Below are 19,505 nucleotides of genomic sequence, written 5' to 3'. Positions count from 1 at the left end.
TTATTCAGGAAAGGCATTTTAGGGCTGAGGAGGAAGTTTCAAAACTGAAAAGAGACTGGGTTGGAAGGTCCTTCACAGGTCAGTATCTAGTAAGAGATGTGGGGTTGTGATTCTTATCAATAAAAACTAAATACTATGCTGCTTAAACAATCCAAGGACAACGATGGTCACATTATATGTATAGATGCACTAATTAATGGAGTTAAACTAATACTCTATACTAAACATCTTTACCCCAAAAACACAAAGTCCAACCTTTTTTATGAAGTTAACAAAGTAGAGGGAAATATGGAGGACAGGTCATATGAGGGGAAGATTTCAATCAGATATTCGATGCCCCTTTAGCCCGGAGCAAAATTAGGACAGGTCCAACCCCCAGAGACAGAACAGCAATAAATACTTTGCAGGAAGAACTTGGCTTGTTACATATTTGGAGACTTATTAACCCAAGTAGGAAAGAATGTACATTTTAATTCCACTCTCAAAAAACGTGCTCAAGAATTAACTTTTTTTCTGATTTCTGGTTCACTTGCTGATTTGGTCATGGATTGTAACACAGGGGTCATAGCAATAACTCATCATGCACTAATGGAACTGCACATGAATCTACACTCTGTAAAATGTAAAATAGGGAGATGGAGAATGAACACAAGTTTACTACAAGATGAACAATTTGCCACAAAACTAGGTGACAATATGAAAGATTTCCTTGACATAAACATAGGATCAACAGCAAGACTAGCTACTTTCTGGGATGCACTTAAAGTGTTAACAAGAGGGAAACTTATAGCTCACAGTTCATGGAAAAAATAAAACAAGGAAAAAATACAGCTATTGGAAACAGAGACAACTAAACCGGACAAACAGCTGGCAGAACATCATGATGACAACAAAATAAGTAAAATTTGTCAATTAAAATTTCAGCTGCCAGAAATATACAGCAAAAAATAAAGCACAGTATTCACTTTTTAGACTTAAAACACTTTTATGAAAATGATGAAAAGACGGGAAGATTACTAGCAAGACAACTCAAACATCGGGAGGCAAATATTGTTATCACTGCAATTAAAAAAGATGGTGAACTGACAACTTCATCTAAAGAGATCCTCGCAGTCTTCAAATAACTTTATGAACATCTATATACTTCATTTGGCACAGTTGGCTCTGACGATTTGAACTCTTTCTTCCAGAGTCCCACAAGAGGATAAGAACAGTCTAGATTCCCAGAGGCTAAAGTAAGAACAGCAATCATGGGCTTGAAAACTGAAAATTCACGAGGCGTAGATGGCTTTCCAGCAGAATACTACAAAAAATATACAGATACACTCGGTCAATACTAACTCAAGTTCTCCGGCTCTCTACCAGATAGTTTTAATGAAGTGATTATATCCCTGATTCTGAAAAAAACAAGAATTTAAGTGGCCCAGCAAACTATAGACCCATAAGTTTAAAAATGTTGACTGTCCAAGATATTAGCACTGAGATTGGATAAGGTATTACCAAAATATTTAATAAATATCAGGTTGGGTTTATTAAAAACAGATTCTCAACTGATGACATGAGAAGACTGATACATCTAATGTGGATGAAAAGATCAAATTTGCAACCTGTTTTAGCTATATCTCTGGATGCCCAAAACGCCTTCAACAGGGTAGAATGGCCTTTTATATTTGCAACGATGTCAAGATTTGGATTTGGTGACACTTTTTGCAGGTGGATAAAGGTGCTTATACTCCACTAAGGCTGAGGTTTTTACAAATGGGATATTATCTACATTTTTCAAAATATCTAAGTCAGCCTGCCAGGGGTTCAGCCTTAGCCCACTTTGTTCACAATTTTTCTTGAACCCTTTGCCACATTGATTAGAGGAGAGCCAAGAATCAAAGGAGTCCTTGGTGACTCCTTTTTGTTGTGTGCCAGAAACTGTTCAGCTCTATATCAACGCTGATAAATGACAGTGGAATACTCCAAAGTGTCAGGATACTGTATTGACTGGCACAAATCCGAGATAATGCCTGTGTCTCAAACCTGTTCCCCAAACTTGGTAGCTGATTTTAATTGTAAATGCCTCTCAAAAGATATGAAATATTTCGGGATAAAACTAAATCCAAATATACAAGAAAATATCACTACCAATTCAGCAACTTTATTAAACAAAATAAGATCTAGCCTAGATAACTGGATTAGACTACACTTGACATTATGGGGGGAGGTGAACACATTAAAGATGGTAATTGCCCCACAGATAAACTAATCAACAGAAATGATACCTTTATATGTCCCACAACAATTATTATTAAGATATGATAAAATGATAAAACATTTTCTTTGGGATGGGAAAAAAAACAAGAATCAATATGAATAAACTTTACCAACCAAAGGAGAACAGGGGGCTCTCCTTACCCAACATAGAATATTATAGCATTTCTTTTGAAATTGCAGAATTTGCCAGACATTGGAATGAGGTTAATGCAGACTTAGATTGGACTTTGGTTGAACGAGAACTTACCTCTCCTTTTACTCCCTTTGAAGTTTATTCACAGACAATACAAAAAGGAAAATATAACTGTAAGATGAATCCTATTACAGCACACTCTAAGAAAGTTTGGCAAGAAGTACATACAAGATGTAAACTTTCTCATTATATTCAAAAATATGACTCTATTTGGAACAGCCTTAAAATAAAAATAGGCAAACAGACAATCATTGCAGACATCCCAGCCTTTTTCTAACTGAGCTAGAGTGCAGTTTGACAGCAGATGCTGTGTAACGGATCTGCAGTAAATCAGAGAGCCACCCATTGTAGAAAAAGCGGGGACATTAATTTGTCTAGCCACAGTTGCTTCTGTATTACAAGGAGCATGACTTTCACTATTTCTCCCTGGAAACTCTTCTTCTGTTGCCATGCCATGACTGCTACCCTCTCCTCCTATGTGTATAAATAACTGCTGAATGCCCAGCAGAATTCACCTGTCTTTCTTGGGATTTCTTGGGAAGACATTCTGGGAACACATGGAAACGCAGAGTAAAGCAGAGGAAAGGCAGGTGAAAATAAACTGACTAATACATAATGCACAGAATATCACAAATTCATGATGCAACATGAGACTGTGTTTGAAATAAGACTTCTGGTCCATGTTCTACGGCAGAGTATCAAATCCCAGATGGCTCCCAAAGAAGAACAATGAAGTGAATAATGAGAGTCATGTGGCCAAAAGAGGTAGCGAAAAGCATCACTGGATTGCTATTCCTTCTGAGTAGTCATTGGGGGGAGTCTTAGTAAACCAGGTTGGTCTGTTGTAGGGCTTCAAATTTTCAACAGTTTTACTAACCAAAAGTCAGCCACATTAACAATCATTAATTGACCATTGCCCACCAATAGAGTGGACATTTTTCCATATGCTTATACAGCCGTTTTTAAACATTGGCACTGCCACAAAATCATGTCATATCCATTGGAAATTTCAGGAACAGATAAAGGAAACGCCAAGTATTTTGGCCTACAACTGGTAATACCATTTCATAATTACTACACCACTGTGTCTATCAAGTGACTGAAACAATACTAGTTTTAGAAAGACATTTTATTTATTTGATACAGGAATTCTACTGAGGTAAAGCTGCACTACCTTTCTGCTCAATGGCTGTATGCCATTAACCACCACAGAAGTCTCTTTCCTTGTGGCCCATTGCTAGCTAAACCCCCACAATGCTCTTGGCCACACAATCACCAAAACCACCTCACCCAATCCATAACAGTCAAAATTCAAAAACAACACAACGATAAATACATTCACATCGACTTTCCCAACATTCTTTATATTTAACGTAAACAGTATTAAAAACAGGAAACAAGCTGCAATCTTCCATCTCAATAGTAAGAAGCAACCAAGTACTATAGCAAATCTACAAAACCATTTCTGATTTGCATGTCCCACGTCAGTTAACATACTATTAATCTGTTAAATAATTAACAGCAATTAATTGATTAACAAGTAATTATTAATCATTAGCATCCCTAGTTGGTTTATGGGGGGGGGGGGGGGGGGGACCCCACATAAAGTGAAAACAGTCAGTCAGTCACAGACAGATATTATCTTTTACATTGATGATTTCTGAAGTCGTTGGATATTAGTGAAATAATTTGGGCATGAAATCCAAAGTGCAAAATACATTTTTAACAATAAAGAATGACCCAAAGAAGCTCTGGGTTTCCACTTGGACGGTTGATGCATTGGGACCAACTGCATTGATTGTGCCCAATCTATGCATGCTGTCATGCACACCTCGAATGGCAGGGACACAGTGAGGGTAAGCAGGAGTTGTTCGGAATCTTTCGTTTTTGATTCGTTTTTTGCCAGTGTTGCTGTGGCTCATCTAGTGCTTGGAATATTTTGTTTTAGATTTCACTGAAATGTAACACAGTGTTAACAATGTTAACCAACTTACAACATTCTTTCAGCTCTGAAATCATGTTCTATTCTCTTAAAAAAAAAAAAAAAAGACAATTCAATATTTGTGCGACATATACATGGTGATAGAAGAATCTTATATATAAGGCATGTGTATAACTGACCAGCTGCAAGATGCGGTTTGTGGTCAAAGCACTGCTATCTGGTCTACTTATTCACCATGTTCATCGCATTGAATGTTCTTATACACACTTGACATCAAGGCCCCAAGCAGTCAACATTTCTCTCATCCCCATTGTGATGTTTTCAATTTTCCATCAAGGAAAAATTGCAAAACAGCGACTTCTTTAGTTGGAAGTCCTGACTCCAGAATGTGACCAAAATGGTCACATTTGCAAACTTTACTTGAGAGTGTGCGAGTTAAAATTTCAAGTTGTCACACTGTGATAGAGCATGATGATCATTAAGCTGTATTTGTGTCGCTCTACCAGAACAGGCACCTACTGTGTTAACTTTGGTGTACTGCGATATTTACACTTAAAAACGCGGCCTTCTCGTGAAATGTGGAGCTGTTTTTTCCACTCATAGAAAAGACCATATGTAGAAAATATCACTCGGTTTCATCTTGGACCAATCTGACATTAGAGCACCCTAGTTTCACTATTTTTAAAATAATTTTTGATAACACATCTGTCTGAGCACATCGCAGCTACCAAGCAGCAGCTACTACAGCCTGCAATGTGGGCGGTTTAGGGAACATTGGCAAATGTTCGATAAGAAAATGTTCAGCAAAGGATGTGTCTTGCCTGTGTTTTGAGTAAATGAAAAAGTTGGTCACATCGCTGTTACCAGCAAAAAAGTTTGTCTGGAGCCCAATAAAGTGACTGATAAAGTCTCGGTTCAGATTTATATGGTGCTCCATTGTCCAGCTGGATCACAAGTCTATTTCAGCAGTATATTATTACTCCACCAAGGAATGCAGTGAAGTTATGTGACGATCAGCATTTGTTCGTCTGTTAGCAAAAGCAGATTAATGGATTTAGATGAAATTTTCAGGGAAGGTCAGAAATGAGTGGATGTTTGCCAGTGAAGCAGCTTATAGTTTGGGTTCACGGATTTGTTAAGGATTTCAATATCAGTGTGAGATAGCAGCACAACGTCACTGGTCATATGACGAGAAGTGAACACTACATCAGCTGCCTGCTGGCGATCACATGATTGCGATCCTACTACAAATCCACCGCTGTGAACCATGAATTTTTTCAAGATTTCATCCGTCAGAAATCATACCACGACTGAGCAGCCTTGGCAGAGTACTGTGCTCTCAGAGTGCTTTTCTTGTTCTAGTTTACGTCTGTTTTAACCTTACAATTGTCATACAGCTCTGGGGTGGCAACTTGAGCGAAATGATATCCTGGTTTTCAGGTCTGGCTTTGCATTCATTATACAGACGTTTATGGTGCTGCTTTAAATGAACAATAAATTAGTCATGCTGCTTCGTGTACTGGAAACAAAGACACGGCTGACAGAGTCCCTGTTTTGATCAACACCATCCCTTCTGTAGCCAAAATATTTCCATACAACTGACACATTTCATATAATTTTACTGTGCTCATGTGGAGCCTGCATGTCAAGACATTCTCTCAAATGAAAGAAGTCCTTGTATCCAAGAAGCCTTAGAGTCAAGGATGTTGTGTCAGACAGACTTCTGTTGTAGTTTAGTCATTGGAAATGAGGAATATGTAAGATTTCTTTTTGATTCAAGCAACTGTAAAAGCTGCAGCATGATGTGACATAACTTGTCTCACTTCACATCACAGGAAATGTGACAATTACACAAACCCTTGTTTCAGACTCACCCTATCTTTTCATGTTACACTATAGCAAACCACGAAAACTCAAAGCTCATAGAACATATAAAAGGTTGGTGAGCTGACTGCATTCTGTCCAAATGAGCTGAACAATGAGTCATGGCTAATGCCTAATTGCAATGGGTGTCTAAACAGCACATCCTGCAGGAAATGAACGTCATCATGAAGTAGTGATTTGTTGGCATGTGTGCACATGCATGTTTAAGTGCACCATGATGTGTGTGTTCAGCTGTGTGCACTTTGCATCCAATATCCATCCTGAGAACATCAACCCGTCAGTGTAACAGGGCACTGATAAGATGTCCAGATCGCTGCTGTAATGGCCTCTATCCACCACCCGGCCTTCAATTATGGTTATTATGTCAGCCTGCTCAGCTCCAATTCAATCAGGCCTGCTTGGGCCGCTCCCCACGCACGCACGAGTACATACACACAAACAGGAAAGGGCTCTAGCTGCATGCAAGCCTTGACAACCTGTCAATAACCCTCAGCTCGACACTCAACACACTCAGAATACAAGCTTCTTGCATGTACAGATGCACACATGCATTTACACAGCTCATGCATATGGATAAGGACAAATGTTCCTGACTACTGTTTTTGTATGTTTATCTCTTCAATATAATTAATATGTATATTGAAATCATAGTTTTTTTTTACTGTAGGCGTCTATAACAGCAACTGCTTTGTTCAATGCAAGGCGGTTGCTGTTACCATAGCAAACCATAGCAGACCTGAGAACTGGCCTGCTAGCTTGCCACCCAAAAAAACAGAAGGGGGTCACCAGAAACAAGGGGAGCAACATCAGCTGTACAGTCTTGTTTTACTTTACTTTATCATCAGCTATCTTCAGGACCCTTGCTGGAAATTTACACAAAGGGAACAAAACAAGGTAACAAGATTTGTAAGCACTTTATCACTAGCAGGTTTTTAGGATCCAAAGGCAGAGGTGGAGCCACCATATGACAATTCAAGTGACACCTCTCTGCGTATTTTAGTTGTAGTGCATTCCTACAACAGCGGTAGTTCTTACTACACAATGTGTAGTATCTGCACTTGAGGAAAATATTCATTTATTGAGGACTATTTGCAGGTACGGATTAATCAGCATCTGGTGATGGAGCAGCGCAGTGCATGTGGGACTGATGCACCATCAACTACAGTGTATGTTTATATGGTAATAAACAACATATTAGCCAGGGCAACACTGTGACTCACTGCAGTATTCTAATAGTTTTTGGACAATAAAGGAGCTCTTTGGCACAGAGGAATAACATATCAGGTAGTGGATCAACACATACCTGTAAGCAGGCATAATCATTTGCTGGGCTTCATGCTGTCATTTACTAGCATTTCACCACAAATAACACAATTCTGTCTTGTACTTCAATGAAACCAAATTTAAGGTAACTCTCGAGGTATAGCCGGAGTTTTCTTTTTAAGTACTGATGAATCTTCACCAGTTTTGCGTTTTTCAACATCGTTCCCATCAGTAATTTTCTAACTGCACACAAAAATAATGAATTGGGATGAGCTAGCGAGCCAACCTCAAGAAAATGTGAACAGAAGTTGAAAGGTCAAGGAGGTGTCGCTAGCGAAGCAGCAAAGGATTTTTGAGGAAAGAGCAAATAAATCTATTTTCAAAATGTTTTATGGGTGGACTTGTGATGACACAGTAGGTCTCTTACTCTGATTTTATCCAGAATGTGAAAATCTAATTTTTATAACCTCACAGCCTCAGAGCAGACAAAGCTTCACGCTCCCCCTCTGATCTCTGGTGCCGCCCCCAGGGGTCGCGGACCCCAGGTTGGGAACCGCTGCTCTACAGGATAATGCCCTGCACAGAAAATGGATGAACAGAGGTTGAAATGTTTGCTCACTTATGACGTATGCAAAGAAGGATCAGTGATGTATAAAGCTGACATCTGCAGTCACATGGTAGTTGCCACGCAACATATTGAAACAGTCCTTTTCACAGAGATGATATAAGCTCTGGTCCCTGTGCCTGTCAACTAAAAAGAATTGCCATGGAAAAGGAAAAACTCATTCTAGGTAGAACATCTGCATGATTTGGATCTTTCTAAAGTGTGACGGCCCACCGAAAAAAGAGACTGAAATCCTGTGTTGCAGTAATTTCTACACTGTGTACACCGATTTCCCTCCGGTTTTCTGTACATCTAATGCAGACAATGCCACCTTATCTGCTTATTCAGACAGTAAGAAAACACCCTGCCATCCACCATCTGGGATGGCTCGACTCTACTAATCATTAGAAATGCAAGACCCACACACACACACAGAAAAGCTCTCTTCTCCCCTCATTAATCGCTGCTGCCCATCAGTTCTGTCAGTTAGCAGCTGTATAAGCCATTAGGCCAGTGCTACTCACCCTGTTAGGACCACCACAAAGTCCATTACATTCCAGCCATTACGCAGGTAGGAGCCTTTGTGAAAGGCAAAGCCCAGGGCAATGATCTTGATGCCAGCCTCAAAACAAAAGATTCCAATAAAGTAGGGCTCTGTGTCATCCTGTTGGGAAAAAGGAGAGTACAGTGAAGAGAAGTTGTGAAATTATATACTTTCATCCATGGTAATGAAATGAATAGAATAGAAAGAAGAGTCCAAAAGATAAGTTCAGTAGATTCAGGGTCTCAGTCTGTAGGTCTAGAAAATTAAGTGATCCATGATCATTTTCAGAGCTGCATCAACACCCTGAAGAACTATCACTGACGATGCTGAAATCATGTCTTTTGATTTTTTTTTCTTTCTGTAAATCTGTGTTTTAGTAGCATCTCAGAAATCTGAAGGTGTTCTACAGTTAAAGAAATTAACTTGATGTGAATATCACTGTTTGACTCCAGTATTTTATTCCTCGATATTATCTAATTTGATTTCTTTCAAGCCAGAAAAATTAATAAATATGGAAATATACAGCATTTCACCAACTAATTTGAGTGCTGGTAGAGAGGGTTACGAAACTGCATTTAAATTTTGGCAATGGTAAATTTTGCTTCAAGAAAACATAATAGCTCAGTTCAATAGGAAAAACTGCTTAAAATCCAAGTAAGTCATGAAAGCATGTTGTTGTTTTGGAGTCTGGATACAAATTTGTGAGAGGCATCACCCAATGTTTCTGACTGCCTACAGCCATGTTAAGTAACTACTTCATAGTAACCTCTTTATGTAAAGAAGTTTGTGAAAAAATGTGAGCTCCAATTTCAAAGTCTTAGCACTAATACTGACAAAATCCAAAACGCCTGAACACGAGTTTAAACATGTGTCTCTATGATGTTTGTTAGCAGAGCTACTGTTTCACATGATGTAGTCTACTGTATGAACTGTTTTGTAACAGTAACTTCATCAACCTTCTGTAAAGTGGGAAAGTGTGCTACATGTTGATTTTAGTGTTGTCTTTTTTCAGCTTTAAAAAAAAAGAAAACAAGAAAGAAAAAAGTTCAATGATAGTTTACAGGGTTAGGCTTAGGGTTAGGGTTATAGAGCACAGAAGACATTTTGGAGTTATTTCTCTTTCCAGCCATGGTTGAGTTGAGGTGTTTCCTTACAGGTGCAAGACTTTGTGTTGCTGTGAAATATGAGTCCATAGTGAGGAAAAAATTCAGTAGCAAAAAACACCCAGAAACAACTCGGAAGATTTGATACAGAATAATGGTTATCTCCTTCAAAGAAACGGTGCTTTGACTGATGCTCACACTGCGTGGAAAAAGATCTGCTTCATTAATCTTTTCAGTGAGAACACTGCATTGGCATAGTGAGTGCACTGACAGAAGTGGCTGAGACAGAAAACACGGTGTTTTCAGCAAAAAGTTGAACATGGAGTAACTTTTGTCATAAAGCAATTAAATCATTCAGATACAGGAAAGTGCATATTCCCAGTTATCCTGCAATTTTGAATGGGGTGATTCCACTGCTTATAATCCTTCAGACGAAAGATAAAACAATCGCTGCCATACTACCTTTCTAGAGCTGTAATGGACTATTATACACCTTTAGCGGTATTTTGACATTAAGGAGTCTTTAAAAATTTAGGATCTCCTCCTAAAATTGCTCTTTCAAAGTAAAAGCCTGGTAAGGAATCATAAACAGTACTGCTCTCGTCTCAGTATTAACAAAGTCAGGTTTATATTGTTATTGTAAAATGTCCTAAATTATACCAGACCTTGTGTTTTGCAGTTTCTGTATTTGGTTTTAAATATATATGGCTTTAATTAGAGCCTTAAGATAACCAGTAGAACAGGAAGCTTCACGCCCTACACTAACAACGACGTAAGTTAAAAATAACAGTAAGGTTTGAATGAACCAGTGCTGAAATGATTAGTCAATTATGTGAGTTAATTGGAAAGTATTTGAACAGTCAGTGATTTATTTTAGTCATGTTTCCACCTTGCCACATGTAAGGATTAATTGTTTAAATGAGGCATCTGGTTTTGTTTTGTTTTGTTGTCACATCTCATAATACATCACAATAAACTGAACAATGGTCTTGGATTCTGTTCACTGTTTTTTTTTTTTTTTTTAAATGTTTTGGACATTTACCTGATTAAATTATTAATAGCTTATAGTAAAATCATTGACAGATCAATCGGTTATGAAAATAATCATTGACTGCTAGCCTTCCACAATTACCACAACTCCCTGACAGGAGTCAAGACGTTTCTGTCTCCAGATTGGTAACTAGGGTTGGAGAATAGCTGGGTAAAGACAGAAAACCTGTATGGGAAATTGTATAATTGCAATGACACGGATATGATAATATTTCTGATGACATCATTTCATCATGAATTCTGGGGTCTTTCTTAGGGCTTCAGCCCAAATCATGTAGGATCAATGAAAGCGGCAGCTGGGAGGCTCCTTGCCTCGGGGAGTGACATTTTATTCTTAAATCAGCCATGCCTCTACCACTGCCAGCTCTTTGGACAGAAGGGCTCACAGCACTTGCCTCTTTAATGGACAGATTTAACAGGAGACACCCCAGGTCTCTCTTGAGAGGCACAGCAGGGGTAACCCGGGGTAATAACGTACAAAATGGATCAAAGGCAGCTCTCCAGGGTTTTCAACCACCGAGGGGGAGAGATCCTAACTGAGGGGGAAAAAAATGTAACAAAATGGGATCCAACAAATCACAATCAGCTGGCACTGATCTCAGGGCCTCTGATATAAAACCAGGTGAGCTTTCAGGGCACCACAAAAATAAAATAATCTTTTGTCTGGGATGGCTTTCAGCTCCGACTTGAACCCGTCATATAGACCTTTGTGTTCCTGGTTTATATGCTAAAACAAACTGGTTGTGTTGTCTTGTAGTGCGACACATAATTCAAGCAATATGCCAGAACAATTAAAATTGTCAGGACCCCAGCTTCAGCCCTGCATAGCCCTCTCTTTCTCTCTCTGTCATTCCTCCTCTGTATGCCGTCAGCCTTGCTGCAGGGATTGGAGCCAGCTGTAGGGATCAGCTCACCTGCCCACAATCACCTCGTTCCATCAAAGCTCGACTCATTCGTTCACACACCGCCAGACCATAGACATTCATACCTCATGTTTCTGCCGATCCCCAACCCGTCTCCTGCCCGCCCCGAGTCACTGCTGTCTGACCACCCTGTATCAGCGACACACACACCGTCTGGATTCTCCCTGCTGCCTGCGTCCAGTGTTTCCTGCCAGCCTTCACCAGCTATGGCTTATCTTGCTATCATGGATTCCCCAAGCCTGCCTGCCTGCCTGCCTCGATAGTTTAATCCCCTCTGTTTTGTCAGCATCCCCATTTTGTTTGTTTAGCTTAGGTAATTCATCTTACGTTTTCTTAGGTTTCCCCTCACTGGTTAGTTGTGTGTTTTCTTGGGTTTGTACAGTTTTGCTCCATTTCTGAAGTGAAATGACGTTTATCCTAGAGTTTGAATTTGTGAGGCAGTAAGCTTGGTTATTTTCCCCCTTAGTTTAGTTTCCATATTCTGCTTTGGTTTCAGTTTAATTCTCATTAATAAAGCCTATTAGGTCCTCACCTGTCTCTGCCTGGTCTGTATCTGGGCCTGGGTTCTCAGACCCCCTGTAACATAAAGTACCCATTTTTGGTGAACATCGCGGTTTCTGTAGCTGAGATACTTTCATACAACTGAGGTTGTGTTTCTTTTTGCAACCAAATCTTTCATTTCAGTGTTTCTGTGCTGTTCCTCACTAAATTTGCATTTTATCTGTCTTTTTAGATAAAGTTACATAAACACACACCATATAGAAAAAGCTTTGAATCAGAGTAAATAATGGTTTGCCAGACAGATTTCTCTTGTAGATTAGTCATGGAAAATGTGAACCATGCAAGTTTTCTTTTTGTATCAAGCAGCAAAAAAAAGGCATAAAGTTAATTTGTTTTACGTTGTCACCATACATCCTTTGCACCCATTGCAAAGGCAAAACACCATATCAAGCAGCCCTAGTAACAGTACTTGGTATTCAAAACTATTTTCCACTAAATTGTCTGCATTAGTATTGCTGCATCATTTTATACTGCCACTCATATGACGCCAAAATGTTCAAATCCATGAGCAAGTAGACAGGAAAAAAGAGGAAGGGTTGATTAAGGAAAGCAGAAGCCTAGAACTTTATACCAACAGTTACAGTTTGTAGAGTGAAAACAACCAGAGCATCGGGTTTCGTTCAGCTGTTTTACAGTTATACAAACTGGAGCCAGAATGGTTTCACTAACTGACATCAGAAACCCTCCAAAAAATCTGCAAATCATCACAGCAGTTGTATTTTACTGCTGTTTCAATTGCATGAAACAATAAAGTGTGAAACAACAAGGAAACAGACAGCAGTAATACTTACCAAGCGCTCTGACATCGGGGTTTTATCTGAGGCTGGTAGGTGTTGCTCCAAGGCCAGCACAATGCAGTTTGCTATAATGGTGGCCAGGATCATGTACTCAAATGGAGTGAGAGCGTTAAGGAACTCTTGTACACACAGGAAATGTTACACATCTTGCCCGAAGCTTGTTGACAGTGACCAAAAGTGCCTTATTAGAGTGAACAATGCCAAAAGAGATTCAACTAAATCATACAATTGCTGTATGTATACTTCTGACTAAGCAGATTTTGTACTTTTTCTAGAAGACCTGTAGTAAATCTATGAAAGAAGCAAAAAGCACGATTGTTTTTTGTGACAAAGACGCATGGCTTTCAATGATTTCATCATTAAAAAAAACTAAGAGTTGTAGAAGTCACTGGAAACTCAAAACTCTCATGGCATACATGGTCTTTACAAGGGTAAGGAGACTTTGTCCACGACTGTAAGTTCACACAAAAATTAGTGCACATATTAAGGACATGTTTTTTTTTTTTTTGGTGCTTGTGATGTATACGATAAAACAGTTCATGAACTGATGTAAGGATCCACCAGAGTTTCATTGAAAGGCAAATAAAATTGGATCAGACAGAAAATTAGCCACACAGTCACTTTACAGACCTGGTCTGTTGAAATTAGCTGGACATAGACTACCAGTCAAAAGTTTGGACATAATGATTTTTATTTATTTGTATTATTTTCTACATTGTAGATTAGTGCTGAAGATTAATTTTTTTTGTTTACAACATAATTCCATATGTATTCTTTTACAGTTTTGATGTCTTCAGTATTAACCTACAATATATGAAATAATTTAATAAAAAACACTGAATGAGAAACTTTTGACTGGCAGTGGATGTTTAACTACAGAGTGAGTGAAATATAAATCAATATGCCAAAACAGTACAAGAAATATACTGCCAATTACCAAGCTCATATGTGGCACAGGGCAGCTAAATGTAGCAAGAATCCAAATTAAGAAGTTTTATTCACCTTTTCATGAAACTCAGATATTTTGTTGACATCAGTTCAGAAACTATTTTTCAATTCAAATAGTATCATTTATTTAATTTTCAGTTACAGGTCATGAGTAATAGCCAATCAACACTGGGATAAATGTTGTCAAGTGCCCCTTTTAATTAAACATATGTAAAATATGAATAAACAAGGGCATGTCAACACAGTTTTGTGTTGGAGTTGGTGTTTTTTTTTTTTTCAAAATGTTGACATCAACATTAGAATTTTTACTCCAAACATATATCACTTCTACATATCAGCTACTGGTCTCCTTCATTACTAATGATAAATATGAATCAATAAACAGCATCTTTCAAGCCTAGCACATATGTTGTACCATTTCCTGCTAGTTTGAAATGGTAAAGCATGTTGATGGATTTTACACTAACTGCAACAACAGCAAGCAAGAATGGAAATAGGGTACAGTAAAACTTAAAACAGGTGTAGTAATTTACCTTTACGAGTTGCCATTTAGTATGACTTGTATGGCTCGAAAACCGTACAATAGATCCTACATTTCCCATATTGCAACAGCACAGCATCCTTCATTAAAGCATCCACTTCCCACAGCCGACCATTCTGCCTCATAAATGCTGTCTTCTGTCAAACTCAACATCTGCGATGTTTAATGCAGACTTCTTGTTAAACCCTTTAAAGCCCAACCTGCGAAACCTAAATGAATACAGCGGCTTTTATTTGTCAGATTTTGGTGTGCATTTGGTGGAGAGCCCCTTTACAAAACTTAAAATTGTCAAACTACTTCCTCGGCAGTTCTATCTACCTTCCCATACAATTCTAAGTGACTAACAGCAACAAGATGAGACGCCAATGGACTCCATCCACTGGGCCTCCAGCTGCTCTGGGCCATGACACATCACCATGCAGTACCGTTGTGATTATTCTGCATCGAGATAAAGGGCTCAGTAATGCACTGCGACATCAAAACATGATAAATATTTGTTCAGTACTGAGGGTAACCAACTCTCGACTTAAGCGATGGAGGTCATTACATAAGTTGACATTACTTAATTGCAACACTTTTAAATATTCATTAACATATAAGGCGTAAAGCCAGGGACTGCTGCTCAGACAATCTACACCAGTGAGAAATTATTTCGTCAAAGCTCAACAGGTGGTACTAACTGCAAACTAAATCATTTAAAAATGCAGTTACTTTAAAAGCTGCTGTATTTTCTTGCTACATCTTGTTGGTGTGTATTCTTCATTGAGAGTTCAGCACCCTGGACAGCTCCACCTGCAGCTTACAGCCTATACCAGGAAATGTCTGGGAGACGAGTCTACAAGTCCCACAAGTGTGTCACCAAAAAGCCCACACATCAACTCTAAACCTCACCCTGACATGCTTGACATGAATGTATGGCATCTGCTCTGATCAGAGGTTTCACTCCATTCTCCTACAACACAGGCAATAAAAATCTGAGACACCTTGAGAAGAAGACCCTGTAACAGAAGACTTGGCATTGAACAAGTTACTAAACTTTGATGTAACCTAAGTAAGAACACCAAAAAACATTGTAAGCACACAGGTTTCCCAAAAGGTAACTACTAAAACTCTGTGGCATAATATGGAAAAACAACTACATTATAAATGAGTCTCTTTAAGGTTCCCTTGACTCTTAGCAGTTGAAGTGGCACACATCTAAGTAAATTCTTTTTGAAAATAAGAAAAAAAAAAAGGCAAGATTTTCTTAGATTTTTTTAGTGCTCGCAACTGTGGCACACCCAGCTGTTCATCCCTCTACATCATGAGAACAAGAGACACAACTGTGGAAGTTTTAAATTTTGCAAATACTAATGGTTCTGTTCATACTATATACATGCCGAATTAAAGAGTGCATGCTTTCTTTTTACTGAAGATAGTGTATCATAGCCTAGATGCGCGTTTCATCTGTAGGTGAGCAAGGAACCTTAAATGGACACATTTTTCGACGGAGTTCGGCGAGGTGGGCTGTCTGACACTGGACTATAAGGATATGGCCATTCGGTGATCTTTTTGGCATATTTCCGTATGATATTATCCTCGCTGAAGATGAACAGCGAGCGGTTGACGGTGAGGCAGCTCTGTTTGACTGGAATAGGGTTGTAAATTGCCATGGTTCTGGCTCTCTGGGCCATCGTCTGCTTGTACATCCTCTGGCCCCCTGGAGGCCCCGGCTGCCGACTGGCCCCTCTGGCCGGGACCGAGGGACTGCCACCGTAACGGCTGGGAAGGTCGTCTTCAAAGCGAGCCATTCTAGGACAGCGAGGATCTTGCTGGAGAAACCAAAACTGGAACCAGAAAAAAAATGGAGCAGAAGCATCACAACGCACCCCGCCGTCCCGTCACCCAGCAGGTCCTTTAGGTGCGCGTATCGGTCACAAGCAGCAGAGTCAAGCATTCACAGTAGAACATGGAGAGGGAGGCTCTGTCTCATCAACGTCGGGCTGGGAGCTCCTCGGATCTGCCTCTTCCCATGCTGTCACTCACCACGGCGAAGAACCGTCACTCTCAGTTTCGAGGTTAAAATTCCGTAATGCACCATTTTCGTGGGGGTTCCTCCTCCGCCTGGCTGCCCCGGTCCTCAGAGGTAGCCCAGATACACTGGCAGAAACGCTACAAGTCCACGCCACGGGAGGCGCCTTCAACCAAAAAATAAATAAATAAATAAATAAATTAAAAGGAAACAAAAACTTCCACTTTAACACAAAAGAGTAGAGCAGAGAAACACCGTGAGTCTTCACAGCGACCAGTCAAGATATGATTTCAACCAAACATCGTCCCCGAACAGCATTTTGGTTCCCCTGAAGACTCTGTCCGCTGTGAGTGAAACACCGAACCACTCCTGTTTGAAGCACCTCGCCCCTCGGACGACGAAAACACTCCGTTTTTTATTTATTTATTTTTTTTTTTTGAAGTTGTCCCTCGAGGATAAATCACGGCTGGGCTGCTCGGTTCGACGAACTCGCCGTTAATGTGAACGTGAAGAAGACACCACTTTCTCAGCGTCTCCTCCGCCACAGACCCCACGTGACCGACGAAACGCCAGCCAGTGGCTCCACCTGGACCGGCCCTGTTTCCATGGCAACAGGGAGGAGAGAGTGCGCGAGAGCCACACCGGTGTCAAGTTACACCGAATAACAGAGTGCCGTGATTACTTTTCAAATAATAACGTGCTCAGAAGCCATAGACTGCACAAAAAACTAAGAGTTAAAAAGAGAAAAAAGGACTATAGTTTGATTTTACAATTTGTCTCACTAAATCATGTTTTTTATTATTTAAAAAAGTTATTTCAAGATGCTGAATTTAATTTGCACCATAACACTTTTATCTCATTCTAAATCTTTCATTCTATTTTTTTTCATCTAGTACAGTAATATTTATGCACACGTGTGTTTTTTCTTACCTGGTGTCAGCTCATTGTTAGCCATGCATGTGTGATCAATAAATTGCTGCAACATTGTAATTTCTCTTAGATGATCAATAAAGCACTCAATCTATCTAAACATGGCACAAAAGTAAGGAAATTTGTGTAAAGTGGGCCAATATATAATTGCGGGACTTTTTGTAACCTAGTTGACAGGTATCATAGTTGACATTTTTGCTGTTTTCAGGCCTAAAATCAATATTTCTTTTGACTTTATAACCAAACACCACACTTCATTTTTAGAGAAATATTCTTCTAAATATTATATATACACCATTGAAAGCTATTTATAAAGATATTGTAGTAAACCTGTTGACATGCAATAAATCCATACTTCACTTACACACTGCTTTATATTAAATAACTCAGAAAGCCTTGGAGTCTGGCCAGTCTCTTCTTCAGGAGGAAATGACATCATGTGGAGCAGGTCATGTGATCTGGAATTAACACACTTCCTTGAGAGGTATTTTTATAATGGGGAACTTAGTGGAAAGTGATTTCTCGAACACAGATACAGTTTGTTATTTTCTATATAAAAATTGATATATTAACAAAAAATCTATATCTGTCATGATTATCTCAACTGAATAAAAAGAACACAATCAAAACTATTTTTGAATCAGCTCATTTTATTATTGTTTAGCTAATTAGAAGGTGGTTGTTATTAAATTCAGACGGCTATTTAGTTGACATTTTAGTGATATCCAGTCATTCTTTATTAATAAGTGATTGTTTTCATAATAAATAATTATGGAATTTGGAAAGACATGATCACAATGAACATAAAAACCATTATTATTATTATTATTATTTTTTTTTTTTTTTACTTTTAATGAAAATATATGCAAGATATATCCCATGGACTTCAAAAGTCCCTCAGTTCTATATTAGCCCAGGTATAATTATTTCTATGTGATGCTTCTTGACAATAAGTCTTCTACCACTGGAAAACCTGTTTATTTCCCTTTTAAATGGTGCCACATTTGTAAGGAACATGCATTTGTGGGAGGAGCAGCCAAGATGGGCATGTGGGTTTTGCCCAAGAAAAAAATGTCAAATCTTCTCTGCCAATGCCAAATAATAATAATAACAATAATAACAAAGTTGTGTACAACTTTTTTTTTGGCTGGTCAGTGTATTTTTACACTTGCACTTTGTGTGAATAAAAAGGAATTTGGGACGAGAGATGCATGTTTTGTCTGTAATCTACAGACACTTTGTTCAGCGTTCTATACATACTTCTACACACATGGACAAAATTGTTGGTACCCCTCGGTTAATGAAAAAAAAACCCACAATGGTCACAGAAATAATTTAAATCTGACAAAAGTAATAATAAATAAAAATTCTATGAAAATTAACCAATGAAAATCAGACATTACTTGTGAACCGTGGTTTAACAGAAATATTTTTAAAAATAAAATCATGAAACAGACCTGGACAAAAATGATTGTACCCCTAGAAAAGACTGACAATAATGTGACCATAGAGACATGTTAAATCAAGGTGTGTCCTCTAATTAGCATCACAGGTGTCTACAAACTTGTAATCAGTCAGTCAGCCTATTTATAGGGTTACAACTAGTCACTGTGCTGTTTGGTGACATGGTCTGTACCACACTATACATGGACCAGAGGAAGCCAAGGAGAGAGTTGTCTCAGGAGATTAGAAAGAAAGTTATAGACCAGCATGTTAAAGGTAAAGGCTATAAGACCATCTCCAAGCAGCTTGATGTTCCTGTGACTACAGTTGCACATATTATTCAGAAATTTAAGATCCATGGGACTGTAGCCAACCTCCCTGGATGTGGCTGCAGGAGGAAAATTGATGACAAATGGAAGAGACGGATAATAGGAATGGTAACAAAAGAGCCCAGAACAACCTCTAAAGACATTAAAGATGAACTCCAAGGTCAAGGTACATCAGTG

The 19,505-nt window shown here is 38.9% G+C and overlaps 1 protein-coding gene across 9 annotated transcripts in view; it reads right to left on the bottom strand.

The window, feature by feature from the left end:
- The window catches only part of cacna1ba (calcium channel, voltage-dependent, N type, alpha 1B subunit, a), a 164,637-nt gene extending 147,441 nt beyond the window's left edge, over nucleotides 1-17,196 (bottom strand). For 8 of the 9 annotated variants that reach the window (XM_055011212.1, XM_055011218.1, XM_055011216.1 and 5 more), the window contains exons 1-3: nucleotides 16,150-17,195; nucleotides 13,121-13,227; nucleotides 8,673-8,812 (exon numbers count right to left, since the gene is read on the bottom strand). In XM_055011212.1, the coding sequence (XP_054867187.1) occupies nucleotides 8,673-8,812; nucleotides 13,121-13,227; nucleotides 16,150-16,405 (503 nt within the window). In that variant the 5' untranslated portion in view covers nucleotides 16,406-17,195. Of the gene's footprint in view, nucleotides 1-8,672; nucleotides 8,813-13,120; nucleotides 13,228-16,149 lie in introns of all 9 variants that reach the window. The other variant, XM_055011217.1, reaches the window with a different exon arrangement.
- Nucleotides 17,197-19,505: the final 2,309 nt, after the last annotated feature.

Source organism: Amphiprion ocellaris, chromosome 6 (genome assembly GCF_022539595.1).
Source record: "Amphiprion ocellaris isolate individual 3 ecotype Okinawa chromosome 6, ASM2253959v1, whole genome shotgun sequence".
NCBI classification, from domain to species: domain Eukaryota; kingdom Metazoa; phylum Chordata; class Actinopteri; family Pomacentridae; genus Amphiprion; species Amphiprion ocellaris.
The sequence above is the reverse complement of the archived record's forward strand: the minus strand, read 5'-3'. Positions and strand labels throughout refer to the sequence as shown.